The sequence below is a fragment of the Mesocricetus auratus genome, unplaced genomic scaffold (assembly GCF_017639785.1).
Source record: "Mesocricetus auratus isolate SY011 unplaced genomic scaffold, BCM_Maur_2.0 Super-Scaffold_100676, whole genome shotgun sequence".
Lineage (NCBI taxonomy): Eukaryota > Metazoa > Chordata > Mammalia > Rodentia > Cricetidae > Mesocricetus > Mesocricetus auratus.
The window spans coordinates 106,073,979-106,088,392 of record NW_024429266.1 but is presented as its reverse complement, the minus strand read 5'-3'; the positions used below and the strand labels follow the sequence as shown (position 1 = coordinate 106,088,392).

Sequence of the window (14,414 nt, the reverse complement as noted above, 5' to 3'; positions counted from 1 at the left end):
GTGGGGTGAAGAGAGAGAAAGTAAGAAAGAGTGAATGTGGCCTACTGTTCTACAAGTGTGAATGCAGGTTTAGAATTTCGTTTTCCAGGCTGGTGAAGTGCTCAGTGGGTAAACAACACTGGCTACACAGCCTGATACTTGAGTCTGGTCCTGGGATTCCAAATGATAGAAGCAGAAAAGTGGCTCCTACAAGTTGTATACAGACAGACACATGCATACATGCACATACATGCATGCACACATACGCACTCAAAAGTAAATCAGTCAATCAATTAATTAATAAAAAGAACTCCATTTACTGTAGGAATCTTGCCCAGGAAGCTTGTGTGACAGGCAATTCTGCTGTTCCCAGGGAAAACGCTCGAAGAACAAGGAGTGACTCACAATGTAAAGGCGATGGTGCTTGAGCTGAAACAGTCTGAAGAGGATGTGAGGAGAAACTTCCAGGTAGAGGAAGAGGAGCAGAATGAGGCTGAACTGAAGGAGAAACGCATTCAGAGAACCAAAAGGGGATTGGAGATCCTGGCAGAGAGAGGTACACAGAATTTTGACTTTTCACCTCCCCCCATCGAGACAGCTCACAGATAGAGTACCATGCTTCTCATGGAGTTCTCCATAGTATGGTATCTCAAATGTTGTCACTGTCACTGGACTGTGAATTAATGAGACTCCTATGGCTTTGTTGCAGCGGAGATGGTGGATCCGGAAACAATGCCTTACTTAGACATTGCAAACCAGACGGGCAGGTCAATCAGAATTCCTCCTACTGAAAGGAAAGTAAGTACAGACATGGGAGGCTTGCTGGGTTGTCAGAGCAACCAGACGGGCGGAGTCAGTCCCAGAAGCCTCTTAGAATGAAGAGTTCTGACTAGGGATCGAGTTCATTTGAGGGTTTTTGTTTTGCTTGTATCTTTTTGGTATTTAAATGACAGTTTGGGGTAGGCTTCACTATTTGAATTAATCTGTTTAAAATTAAGAATTAAGAGCTGGGTAGTCAACTGGAGAGACTGAGAAGCAAACCCTCCTTTAGTACACAGTCTAAGCTATTGTTACCTTTTGAAAATGGATATGTGAAGCTCAAGAGGTCACTCAGCAGTTAAGAGCACTGGCTGCTCTTCCAGAGGTCCTGAGTTCAATCCCAGCAACCACATGGTGGCTCACAACCATCCGTAATGAGGTCAGGCAGAGCACTGTATACATAATAAGAAAATGGATTTGGAGGGCTCCAGATGGCTTAGCAGGGGAAGGTGCTTGCTGTCTAGCATAACAACCCAAGTTCCATCTCAAGAACTGACATGTTAGTAAGAAGACTCCTGAAAGCTGTCCTGTGACCTCCACACATGTGCTATGACACAAATGTGCATGTGTGCACGCACACACATGTACACACACACACCCACACACTCTCTGTCTCTCTCACAAATACAAATAAATGTAAAAACGTTAATTTTGTGTAGTGATACTGCTTGTGGAGGTGGAGAACGGGAGAGTGACACTGGAGACCCCAAATCAAAAACAAAACCACAACCAAACATGAGTGTGTGGTGTGCTCAGTTACTTATTTGGACAGTCTTGCTGCGTAGCTCAGGCTGGCCTCTACCTGACGGTCATCCTGCTTTAGCTTCTCACTGCCACACCTGCATACTCCTTAGAAAGGCCGTAACAGCTGCTGCTCATCATGTCCAGTCTTGTGGGAAACTAGAACTAGATCTAGACCAGCAGGTGGTAAAAACAACAACAAAAATACCCTAATAAAAGTGAGGAGTTGATGCTGCTCATGATGTCACCCAAATTGACAGTCTAGCTACATGGCTTCAGTGAGAGAAAGCTCTAATTATAACAATTAATTGTTTTTTGCCTTATTTTTCACTAGAAGTAATGTGATTTTTTTTTTTTTTTTTTTTTTTTGGTTTTTCGAGACAGGGTTTCTCTGTATTGTTTTGGAGGCTGTCCTGGAACTCGCTCTGGAGACCAGGCTGGCCTCGAACTCACAGAGATCTGCCTATCTCTGCCTCCTGAGTGCTGGGATTAAAGGCATGCACGGCGTAATGTGATTTTTAATTTGTTTTATTAATGCTTTTCTAATTTTGTTTGAAAGCTGTTTTTAAAATTCCACATTTTTTCCTAGGCCCTTATGTTAGCTATGGGATACCATGAGAAGGGCAGAGCTTTCCTGAAGAGAAAAGAGTATGGCATAGCCTTGCCATGCCTTCTGGATGCTGACAGGTATTTCTGGTAGGTACCTTTGTATTCAACAGCTGCTAGTGTAAGGGGGAGGCCCAGGTTGTTCCTGCCTGTAACTTCAGACCGATTTTCACCGCACAGTGGTTTGCTGGGAATGAGGAGCTAAGGCACACACTTGTTTGTGGGTGTGTCCTCCTTTGTATTTCTAACTGACTCCTCCACTCGGCCATTCATTTTCACCCAGTATATAGATACAGGCTCTGTGCCCCAAGTATGCTGCCACCAGAGCTGTCCATCACACTGTTGCCTCCCTTCTTCTTCCAAGTGGTGTGGGCGCAAATGGTGATGAGCCGCACTGAAAACTGCGACGCTGTTGCTCTTCTGCAGTCACAGCTGGGTTTCTCTGAAAAAGAGTGTTTTGCCTCATGAGCTGTCATTTATGCTGAGGTGCAGTGTTCATAGGAAGAAAGCCTGGCTCCTTTTGCCTTATTTTGTAGTTTTCAGATTTTGTTGTTCCTCAAAGGTTATCAAACTGAGGTTTGCTTTTTTTTTTTAATTCATCAATATTGACTGGTGAAGCCAGGAGTGAATTCCTACTGTCTCAGTACTTGAGAGGTTGAGGCATAAGTTATAGTCCAGTCTAAGCTACCCTGCAGGCACTTGTCTCCAGGGGAGTGGATACACACACACACACACACACACACACACACACACACACACACACACACACACACACACACACACACACACGTTTTTAAACATGGGCTTTAGCACATCTAATCTGATGTGCTTCATATATCTGTGTTTAGATTCTCCATCTTTGGCTGGCCCTGGTGTCCTTTTGCTCTGTTGCTGGTAGTCTCTGCAGTTTCCCAAGATTCCCAGTCCCTTTTTGTGGAAATGGTGCTTAGAGAATGTTATCCGGGCATGCTAGATGCTTGAAAGAGATAAAGCTGGCTTTGGGAAATGGTCAAGAGTAAACAGCCTCAGTGTGGACTTTCTGTTTGGTGAATTCCCATGACAGTCATGCACATGTCAAGAAATGAACACAGATGTTTATGACAGTTTCCCTGCTGCAAAGGTCAGTGTTGCTGGATCTTAAATGTGTAAACCTCAAGATAACTTATACAAAGAGGAGACTTATTGTTGCAGGTGTTTGAAGGAGGTGGGGCGAGGCTGGGAGGAATGAGAAGGTGGTCTGGGCTCTGGGGTCTTGCCTTGCCTGTCTCTGTTGCTTCATCTGCTTCTTCTCTTCTGATGCAAATGCTGGAGACTATGCTGAGTCCTTAAAATTGAGAGAAGTTTTCACGTCTGCATAGTAGAGAAGATTTCAAATGTGTGTGGAGGGAAAGACTGCTCCAGTGAACTTACACAGGCTCATAGTTTGGCTTTAGTGGGCATTAAGAAGTAGTTGGTCTTGATTCTTCTCTGTGAGCCCTTTCAACCTTTTCTCCCTGGACAAATCACTTAGACGATTTTCAGATTTCAGATCCCTCGTTAAAAACAACCATGTTATACCATGATATACCAACATGTCACTGAGTAGCAGGCATAAAGAATAGTAACCATTAGTGCCTTTCAAGTGTATAGAGTCATCTTCCCTTTATGACACACTTGCACAACGTGACCAGCATATAAAGAGCAAGGGTTACTGGCTCGTGGTGTTAGGGTTAGGCCTGCAGCCTCTCGGCCCCCTTGCTTTGCCATGTTCTTCTGTCTCTACTGCTTTATGGGGCAAGTCTGTGGGTGGCTGAGGAACTGAGCTGTTCATCTCAGAGAAAGACCGACCTCTCACAGTTCCCCTCAAGGACACCTCATAAAGACATAAAACATTTCCACCAGGCGCCACCTGTAAAGTTTCCTCAGTTCTAGTGTAACCATGCTTATGCCCAAGCTGTTCTACATGGCCCCTGGGGAACAGTGCAGATAGAATGGCAGAAAGTTGTCTTTCTTCTGTCAGCTTATCTGCATCCTTGTGGGAGATCTCTTCTTCATGAAGGATGCCAGCTGTAGCAGAGCTCCAGTGCTGATGGAGGAAACCCTGGCGGTGGCATTCCATTTTCTTTCCTGACCTTTTACTCATCTTTTGTGCAGTGGCTAGTATGTAAGGGAAGCCCCCTTTTCCTTGTGGGCGCGTGCCTGTGTGGTGCTGCTTACCACTGAACTGTTCCAGAAACCTCTTTTCCTGCTTGAAACTAAACATGAGAGTTTTGTTTTCAGCCAGCATAGAGCAGCAGGACAGGATTTACTCTGTCACGCGAAGGACCTGGCAAAATGAAGAAATCAGCAGCTTCCCAGCAGTTCAGGGCAAGCAAAGACAGGCAGGGCATCACCTGAGTTGAGGTAGAGTTAGGGATCCAAGCAGTCAAGGAGGCCTATAAGTGCCTGAGGTTTCTCTTGAGTCTCCATGGAGTGAGGTAACCAGCATACACATGGAAAGAAACCACCCACTTCTGGATGGAGAACACTTAGAAGTAGCAGGTACAACCTTGGTACCCACTGAGGATCAGGAGCAGTTGATGTCCCACCAAAAGGAATAGAGAACTGTGTGCTCATGGGGCAGCGCATGGTGCTTTTGGAAGGGTATTGTCTCAGCAGGAGCCCAGAAGGTGGCTGTGGTCCCACCCAGCCTAGCCTCAAAGCTTTCCGTGAACAGCAGGCTTTGGTTACTGTTTTCACATAACACTAATGCATCCCTAACGAGACTCAACATTTAGTAATTAAAACAAACAGTGCCCGTGTACAAATCTATAGCCCGCAGTGAAATGAAGAAGGGAATCAGGCAGCTCCAGAAGCAACACAGAAGCTAGAATTAGTCGCCAAGGACACTGAAGCAATAGCATGAGCAGGTGAGACAGTGGGAGATATGCAGAAGACCCTCATTGAAACCAAAGATATAAAGTAGATCGTGTCCACAAGGGAAGAGCGTGGAGTGCAGGATAAGTGTGGCAGGAAAGAAGAGTAGTAAATGTGAGGAAAGGGCAGTAGAAGTCTTCTAACGTGGCATAACAGATTGTTAAGAGGTGGGCAGAGGCATTGGAAGCTATACCAAGGCACATGGCAGTCTTCTTCCTAAAAAGCAATAATAAAACAAAGAATGACCTTTTAGCCAACTTTTGTTGGAAAAAGATACTTAAGTTTAGCTTATCATTCTTGAAGTTAATTCTCTTTACAGATTACTTATACTTACTAGGACAACATAAAGAAATTCTACTGAGCTGGAAAGATGGTTCAGTGGTTAAGAACACTGACTGCCCCAACAAAGGACCCAGGTTCAGTTCCCAGCACCCACACTGAGTGATCCTCTGCCTCTGCCTCTGCGTGCTGGAAATAAAGGTGTGTGCTACCATGCCCAGCTTGATTTCTTGAAACTAATAGAATAAAGCATAGCCCTCTAATAGAAGACCTGGGCTTTGATATGTTTTTGGGTTTTTGTTTTTGAATAGGAATATTAAAAGAGGCAGGAAAGAAAGCATGCAAAAACACTGTTATGTGTGTTCTTGCCCCAACTAGACTGTGTACAATTTCATGGGCTGATGACAAAATCCATTTGATTGGGCTCCTGGCTGAGCACATATCAATGGCCAAGGCGGGAAGCTCATATTTAACAGCACCTATTGGAAGCAGATGGGTGAAGCTTTGGCGTTATCTGTGTGAACTGTGTAGTTGTGATGTTTTCCACTATGCATTGAGTATTAACACAACTTTAAGTACAAATAAATAGTTCATAGCAGTGTCTCCATTCCTTTCCCTGTGTCTGGCTCAGCCTATCCATGGGCCCTCAGGAGTCAGCCTGGCAGTTAGCCTGGTATTTCCCAGACTGTTTTCCCCAACAAGAAAGTTCATGGGCATGACTGTGTTGTCATAGCTGTCATCAGCTGAGGCATTTTCAGGAAGTTGGGGGCTTGGGGTGTCTTTAAAGTCATATGTCAACCTTCTGTGCATGTTAGACTTTCCCAGGGAAGTTTTAGTGATAGGACTCCAGCTCCTGGTGTGGAGAACATTGTGACTTTTGCCCTAATTAGAGCCTCAGCATCAGTATCCCCAAAGAAAAAGACTCCTGTGTCTTGGTAATTGTAATTCACAGCCGAGATAGGAAGCCACTATGTCCTGGGCCAGATGCTACAGTGCTGCTGTTGAGAACCCTAATTTCTCTTTCTATATTCAGAGGATTCATATTGTATATAAAGGTCCCATTAGTTAATCCTAGAAATGGAGCAAGAGCTGAAAAGCTTTCTGGGGACCCAAAAGGACTGAAGGGCTCTTCATTGATGGGTTCCTTCTCTTGCAGTGAGTGCAAAGAGCTGCTGGACACTGTGGACAACTATGCGGTTCTCCAGCTGGACATCGTGTGGTGCTATTTCCGCCTGGAACAACTGGAGTGCCTCGATGATGCAGAGAAGAAGCTGAACTTGGCCCAGAAGTGCTTTAAAAACTGTTATGGAGAGAACCACCAGAGACTGGTCCACATAAAAGTACGTGACTCTGATTGTCTTTCTCGAGCCCACTTAGGGGCACATCTGTTCCTGTCCAGATGTGGGAATTGCTGCCAGAGGTGATTCATCTGGGCAGCAGTGTAAAATACCTATTTCTAAACCAAGACTTTAGCATGTATTAAGTGTTTCATAAGTCTGGCTGGGGTTTATTTTATTGGTTTGATTTGAAACAGTCTCATGTGGCCCAAGCTGTCCCTGAACTTTTAATCCTCTTGCTTCAGCCTCCAGAGTGCTGGGATTACAGGGACACACCACTGTGCAGCTTAGTCTCGCTGCTTCTATGGTGGCTCTTAAAGTCAGTTTACTAATTATGGACCCCTACTGTCAGTCACTGACCAGGAGAGAACCAGTGCTTATTTGTGGCTTGTAGCAGTGGGGACAGGTGTTCTGGCTGGTTCCTTCCATGTGGAAGGCACTGGTTGGGAATGTTCCCAATGACAGCCATGATGCCCTGGACATTCCAGTGCTGCCACTTTGATCCTGTGGAGAGAGGGACAGTTACAGCTGTGAGAGTGCTATCCTTCAGTTGGAAATGAGACAGCTTATTCTTTTTCTCCCAATAACTTTAGGGAAATTGTGGGAAAGAGAAAGTGCTGTTTTTAAGGCTCTACTTGCTTCAGGGGATTCGAAACTATCACAGTGGAAATGGAGAGGAGGCTCGGGAGTATCTCAACAAGGTAAGAAAGGCCACTGGGGCTGCCCGAACCCGCGCCTCGGTGACTCATGCTCAGAGTGACCCATCAGGGCCCTGAACCTCCCTCCCATCCTCTCCTTCATGTACAGCATGAACACCTGTATCTGTGTGGGTTCAGGCAAGATGCTACACTAAGGACACTTCTAAATGACAGTGGCTTTAATTGAGTGAAGTTTCTGCCCTGCTATCTAACGTCTTGAGGTGAGCAGGCCAGGCCAGAGTTCTGCAGGTCTTGGCTCCTACTGTTCCTGCTGGTGCCTGTGCCTCCAGCAGAGAGGGCCAGGGGTCAGAGCAGACCTTTACATGAAGAAGAGACTGTGCAGTTGACACAGAGACCGCCCGGCCAGCTCAGCTGCAGGGGAGAGTGACAGATGCTACAGCTCAGACTCGTCAATTTTTCCCCTTTGGTTTGAGATAGGGTCTTGCTCTCTACCCAGATGGCCTTCGCCTCCTGATTGCTGGGATTACAGGCATGCACTACTGCTGCCAGCTAAACCCAAGAATGTATTCGCTCTGGCACGCCTGCAACACTCAGCCTGCCTGCTTACGCTCGGCTTGTTATGCAGGCAGAGCTAGTGTTATCTGTTTTCATTCCTGGTAGTAGATAGGTTAGATAAGCTTACTTCGTCACAGTCTCACATGCAGTAACTTGCATTGGTGGCCTGATTTCAGGGTTTCAGCCTCGCTAAGTTGCTACTGTTGTGTGAGTCTTCTGTCGCTTCCTGTTTGTAGGCACGCCAGCTCTTTAAAGAGCTGTACATCGATCCGTCAAAAGTTCACAACTTGCTGCAGTTGGGGTTCACTGCCCAGGAAGCCCGGCTTGGTCTGCGGGCTTGTGATGGGAATGTGGACCATGCAGCCACTCACATTTCCAACCGCAGAGAGGTAAGTTTTCACTTCGGCACTCATGAGGCTTGGACCCTTTGAAAAGGTTAAGAAAAACAGTGCAACTTTTTTTCTGAACTGGGTAGGAAAAGACTGAAGAGGTGAAAAGGTGTGAACAAGAAGGGACTCAGATCCGGGCCGGGGGCCAGAATATGTCTGTCCATCCTTCCTTCTTCCTTCCTTCTTCCTTCCTCCCTTCCTCCCTTCCTCCCTTCCTTCCTCCCTCCCTCCCCTTCCTTCCTTCCTTCCTTCCTCCTTCCTTCCTTCTTCCTTCCTTCCTTCTTCCTTACTCCCTTCCTTCTTGCCTTCCTCCCTCCCTTCCTTCTTCCTCCCTCCTTCCTGCTTTCCTTCCTTCTTCCTCTTTCCTTCCTTCCTCCCTTCTTCCTTCCTTCCTCCCTTCCTTCCTGCTTTCCTGCCTTCCTTCCTTCCTTCCTTCCTTCCTGCCTGCCTTTCTTCCTTCCTTCCTGCTTGCCTTTCTTCCTGTCTTCCTTCCTGCCTTCCTCCTTCCTTCCATCCTGCCTTCCTTCCTTCTTCTATCCTGCCTTCCTTCCTCTCTCCTTCCATCCTGTCTGCCTTCCTTCCTCCCTCATTTCCTCCTTCCTTCCCTCCCTCTTTCCCTCCTTCCTTCTTCCCTCCCTCTCTTCCTCCTTCCTTCCTGCCTTCCTCCCTCCCTCCTTTCCTCCTTCCTTCCTTCTCTTTCTCCCTTCCTCCTTCCTTCCTTCCTTCCTGCCTTCCCTTTCTCCCTTCCTTCCTCCTTTCTTCCTTCCTTCCTTCCCTCCCTCCCTCCTTCCCTCCTTCCTTCCTTCCTTTTTTTTTTTTTTTGTTTTGTTTTGGAGACAGGTTCTCATGTGGTGTAGGTTGGCCTCAAGCTTACTATAAAGCCAAGGGTAACCTTGGACTTCTGGCAAGCAAGTGTCTACCAACAGAGCTGCATGCATCCCCGACAGATTGTCTTAATCACATCAGTTTTGAACCGGGGCAGCTTCCTGTCACAGTAGCAGGTGAAGCCAGCAGTCTTCTCTCAGGATGTCGTGCGATACCATATTGTATTTCTGGAAGTTATTCAAAGGTGACTACACACAGCCTGTGAGGCCACTGTGGTAGTTTAGGATTGCCTTCTTGCCTTGAAACATGTCAGATCATAGAAACAAGGTCTTAGAAGCTGCAGTCATTTAACAAGCTCATAAAACAAAGCTTTAGAATTCTAGAGTTGGAAGGGAGGGACCCTGTCATACCCTGTTGTACAGCAGAGGACCCGAAGTTCAGAGAGAGCTGGTGATAGCTGGCAGTCTCCCAGGGCTTTCCAGCCAGACACTCTTCTTGTGTGGATCCTGTTTCCAGGTGACCCTGAAGCACAGCAGCCCATGGGCCACAGAAGGGACAGACTACAGCAGTCACTGTGGGTGCGGGCCCATGGGTTAGTTGTGTGATGACTGTCAGCAGGGCCATGGGTTAGTTGTGTGGTGACTGTCAGCAGGGCCATGGGTTAGTTGTGTGGTGACTGTCAGCAGGGCCATGGGTTAGTTGTGTGGTGACTGTCAGCAGGGCTGTTCAAAAGCCCCCTTCCACAGCAGTCATCCCTGGCTGCTATTCTCGTCATGGTCCCTGGGACTTGCTGAGGAGTCAGGGACTGGTCAGGCGAAGCTGACGCTGTGCACTGTCTAGTTGAGCACAGCAGGAAGCATGCTTGCTGACATAGCATTCCCACCTTCCTACTGCTCGCCACCAGCACAGTTGAGTGGAAAGCCTCGGTTGTCAAGTGAGTTCTTTGAGAATATGATGTAATGCTTTGTAGTTCATAAGTCATTCTCAAGTGGTGGCATGATTCGGTTGTACACATGGTTCTTGTGATGCCACTGGCAAAGGTGGTTCTCATTTACAGTGAGGTGTCTGTGGTTCAGAGACTGCCTTTGAAAGGACAGTAGGGAGGGCCAGTGAGGGGACAGCATCAGTGTAAGCTTGCTGTCAAGCCCGATGATCTAAGTTTTATCCTCTGGGCCCATGTGGTAGAAGAGAACTGACTTCTAAGGGTTGTACACACACACACACACACACACACACACACACTCACACATACACACACACACTCACACATACACACACACACACACACACACACACACACAAACCCACTAAGATTTAATAAAAAACATTTCAGAATTGTTGGGTTACATAAGACACTGAGCCCTAGCACCACAAATATAAATGAGCGTGTATACATGTATGTGTGCAAACACATACATGTCATACATATATGTGCTTCTGAATTATGTTGTGATCTTCAGAGAAAAAGCCCTGGAGAGAGTGATTATTTTAAGGTTATGTGGCTTTTGCTTATACTGCATTTGTTTAACTCTGTGAAGCTGTGTTACTGTGCCTGTCTAAAACACCTGGTGGTCCTAATAAAGAGCTGAACGGCCAATAGTGAGGCAGGAGCAAGGATAGGTGGGGCTGGCAGGCAGAGAGAATAAATAGAAGGAGAGAGAAAAGAAAGAGAGGAAGACGTCAGGGGCCAGCCAGCCAGCCAGCCAGCCACAGAATAAGAAAGAAAGTAAGATATACAGAAATAAGAATGATAAAAAAGTTCAGAGAAAAAAGGTAAACAGAATAATTTAAGATAAAATACTGGCTAGAAACAAGCCAGACATTCATAACTAAGAAATAAGCCTCCCTGTGTGAATTATTTGGGAGCTGGGTGGTGGGCCCCCCAGAAGAAGCCAAAAAAGGTAAAAAGTCAAAGGAGTAAAACCTCACATTACAAAAGGTGGGTTCAGTGAGTTGGTGGTCACTCACGCTGCCAAGGACCTGCTTCTGTCTCTGTCCCTCCCCTGGGTGTCATCTGATCACACCCTGAATCCCTCCAGTTCCTGTGCTTCCTGCTGATGAGCCAGCTGCCCTGGGTGCCTCCCTGACGCTGCTGTGGGCTGAGACCTTTCAGCTCACATCTGGGAGCTGGTGGGCAGGAGATGTTGAGAAGACACTCGTGGTGTGCCACATAAGAGGCACTCCTGTGGGAGCTCAAAGTGTGAGGTGGGAGTTGCTGTCTCAATTCCTGCAGCTCTAAATTTGTCACAGAACTAAATAGAACAAGTCTTTCTTTTTACAGATGTTAGGGATAGAGCCAGGCAACCACTCTACCCCTAAGTGATGTTCCTAGTCCTTGATATGAATCCCCAGGTAGGTGACCTTCCACCCTGACAGGAAGCTCTTCTGCCATGATATTGGAGCTGCTTACCTGTGGGACCTCCAACACTGCAGCACCTAAGAACCTGCGTATTCTTATGCTGGGTGCTGGCTTCATGAGGTGCTGGGCTGATTCTGTGTTTGCACTCCTGACCTCAGAGCCCAAACCTAACCCTGTCCCTGTGCCTCTTGCCACTTTTCTCAGCAGGAATAGGTAGAGGTTCCTTGTTTGGTAGTTCACCAGTCCTGAGATCTTGAGATACCCTGCAGAACCCCAGATTCCTGCTCCACCTCCAACCCTAACTCAGAGGGACTTGTTTTCCTAAAGGAACTGGCCCAAATAAAGAAGGAGGAGAAGGAGAAGAGGAGACGCCGCCTGGAAAATCTCAACGCTTTGAGAGGAATGGGCTACTCCACACATGCCGCCAAACAGGCCCTTCACCAGGCCAGAGGCAACCTGGACGATGCCCTGAAGGTAACACTTCCGGACTTAATGAGCAGCTGGCTGCACCCCACTGGCCTCCTCTGGGTTGACTCTACTCCCACAGCCTTGTGCACTCCCCTCCTGAGTCTTTGTGTAGATGAGGCTGTGAGTGCTGTCAGTTTTGCTGTCCTCCTGCAGAACCAGAATGATGGCCCAAGGCACAGTCTAACTCTGTGCTGTCTAACTTGAAGGGATTGGTCACATTTCAGTGTAAATTTTTGAATAAACTTTTGTTTTTATATCTGGGTTTGTTTTTGTTTTTGTTGTTTTGGATTTTTGAGACAGGGTTTCTCTGTGTAGCTTTGGAACCTGTCCTGGAACTCACTCTGTAGACCAGGCTGGCCTTGAACTCACAGACATCCATCTGCCTCTGTCTCCTGACTGCTTGAATTAAAGGCGTGTGCCACCACCGCTCGGCTAAACTTTGTTTTTATACCTGTTTTTATTTTTTGTGGTACCTCTTGGCAAAGGGTCTTTTTAGAGAAATACCCAAAGTAACAGCGTAGCAGTACCTTGACCTGTCTTGGTCAAGAGGTACAGTTCTCAGGTACTGCTCTTAGGTGCTGCCCTCAGGGGCCACAGATCTGTGATACAGAGATGAATGACGGGGGCAGGGCAGAAGCTGGTCCTGGGAGTTGTCCTCTGGATAGGAGCTCTTGGGCCGAGAATATAGAGCTGGTGATGGGTCTGGACAGATAGACAGGGACAAGGTCACTGTGTGCTACAGGCAACAACCCACCTGCACCCATCATTTTTCCTATCCTCTGCTTTAGAAAGCCCCCCACTGTGTGCGTGTGCGCGCGCGCGTGTGTGTGTGTGTGTGAACGCGAGCGCGCGCCTATATCCTGGAACTCGCTCTGTAGACCAGGCTGGCATCAAACTCAGAAATCTGCCTGCCTCTGCCTCCCGAGTGCTGGGGTTAAAGATGTGCGCCACCGTGCCCAGTTCATATATGTATCTGAAATTCGGATGTAATTTGAATGTGGAGTTCAAGGTTTTGTATTATACAAATATGAAAAGCACAAGAAAGTCTAGCCGACAGAAGAAACCAGTGAAGCAGTTTAAGTAGCTCGTGCAGCTGGGGAGATGTCAGTTATAAAAACTTAACTTAGATCCCCAGAGCCCAAGTAAAAATGCCAGGTGTGGTGGGGCACATGCTCATACTGGGAAGGTAGAATCAGGATTCCTGAACTCACTGGCCAGCCAGGAGTCCCCTTTCCTGCTTCAGGGTACTCTGCACAGCCCACTGTGACACCATATACTCATTTGTCCCTCAAGTAGATAGGTGTGGGCTGTGGGCCTGCATGTGAGATGTGGTCTGCATGGCTGGTAGTTAGTGTGAATAAATGATGTCCTTGTGCTTTCAGATTCTCCTCAGTAACCCCCACATGTGGTGGTTACAGGATTCAGACCCTGAAAACAATGGCCGTCAAGCAAGTCCTTCCCGGGAAAGCATCGACCAAGTGAGTGACAGGTGTATCTTACCCTGGGCAGTGCTGGCTAGGATGAGGAGGAGGAGGACAGGATGACGTGTGCTCCCAGGCTTTAAGCAAGGCCTGCCATCCCAGAAGGACCTAGGATATGTAGTGGGGTGGATGTGGGTAGAGGGCTCTGAGTGAGGGGTGCTTCTGTAGGAGGGAAAGGGGATGGGCATGGTGGTGCACCTGGAGGCAGAGGCGGGTGGTCTTTGAGTTCGAGGCCAGCCTGGTCTACAGAGTGAGTTCCAGGACTACATGATGAGATTGTGCCTTGAAGGCAACAAGGAGATGGCCTGCAGCAGGAGGCACGCTTTACCCACACTCTCAGTTGCCTCTTTCCCATTCTCCACTGTTTATATCAGCCCTGTCTCTGCCTGTGACCGACAGGCTCTCACTGTGTTCCGTGAAACTCAGGAGACTTCCCCACACTTTAGCGTGTCCCACTCTACCCATGGTACGCAGACACTTTCATGGCACTTGCTTTCAGCACCAAGGTGGCCAGTCCTGAGTGAGTGCCCAGCCCTGCTGAAGTCAGGTCTTTAGAGCCCTTTCTGCATGGTCTGGTGTCTTCTGGGGCTGAAAAGGGACTTGCCAGAAAGGCCAAAGGATGCATGCATGCATGCAGCATTCTTAATTATACTTACCCAAGAAGCAAAGTTGTCTTAGCTGTGCTGCAAGGTGACCAGAGCATGGGTGTGGTGGTCCACATGACAGTAAGCTGAGCTCATGGTCGCAGTCCTGACCCTGTGGTCTCTCCTAGCTGGTGTACATGGGCTTTGACACAATGGTGGCTGAAGCTGCACTCAGGGTGTTTGGAGGCAATGTCCAGCTGGCAGCTCAGACCCTTGCCCACCATGGAGGAAGCCTTCCTCCTGACCTGCAGTTCTCAGGAGAGGACTCCTCCTCCACTCCATCCACATCCCCGTCTGACTCTGCAGGTAGGTCTGAGGTCTGATGCCTCACTGATGGCTGCATCCCCGAGTTTGAGCTGATGGCAGCTGTGAGCCTAA

The 14,414-nt window shown here is 47.7% G+C and overlaps 1 protein-coding gene across 2 annotated transcripts in view; it reads left to right on the top strand.

Moving 5' to 3' along the window:
* The window catches only part of Nub1 (negative regulator of ubiquitin like proteins 1), a 30,767-nt gene that overhangs the window by 14,817 nt on the left and 1,536 nt on the right, over positions 1–14,414 (top strand). For both annotated transcript variants that reach the window (XM_005087231.4, XM_013126120.3), the window contains exons 6-14: positions 353–535; positions 689–777; positions 2,129–2,235; positions 6,476–6,659; positions 7,250–7,357; positions 8,107–8,259; positions 11,771–11,917; positions 13,294–13,389; positions 14,165–14,342. In XM_005087231.4, the coding sequence (XP_005087288.2) occupies positions 353–535; positions 689–777; positions 2,129–2,235; positions 6,476–6,659; positions 7,250–7,357; positions 8,107–8,259; positions 11,771–11,917; positions 13,294–13,389; positions 14,165–14,342 (1,245 nt within the window). The remainder of the gene's footprint in view (positions 1–352; positions 536–688; positions 778–2,128; positions 2,236–6,475; positions 6,660–7,249; positions 7,358–8,106; positions 8,260–11,770; positions 11,918–13,293; positions 13,390–14,164; positions 14,343–14,414) is intronic.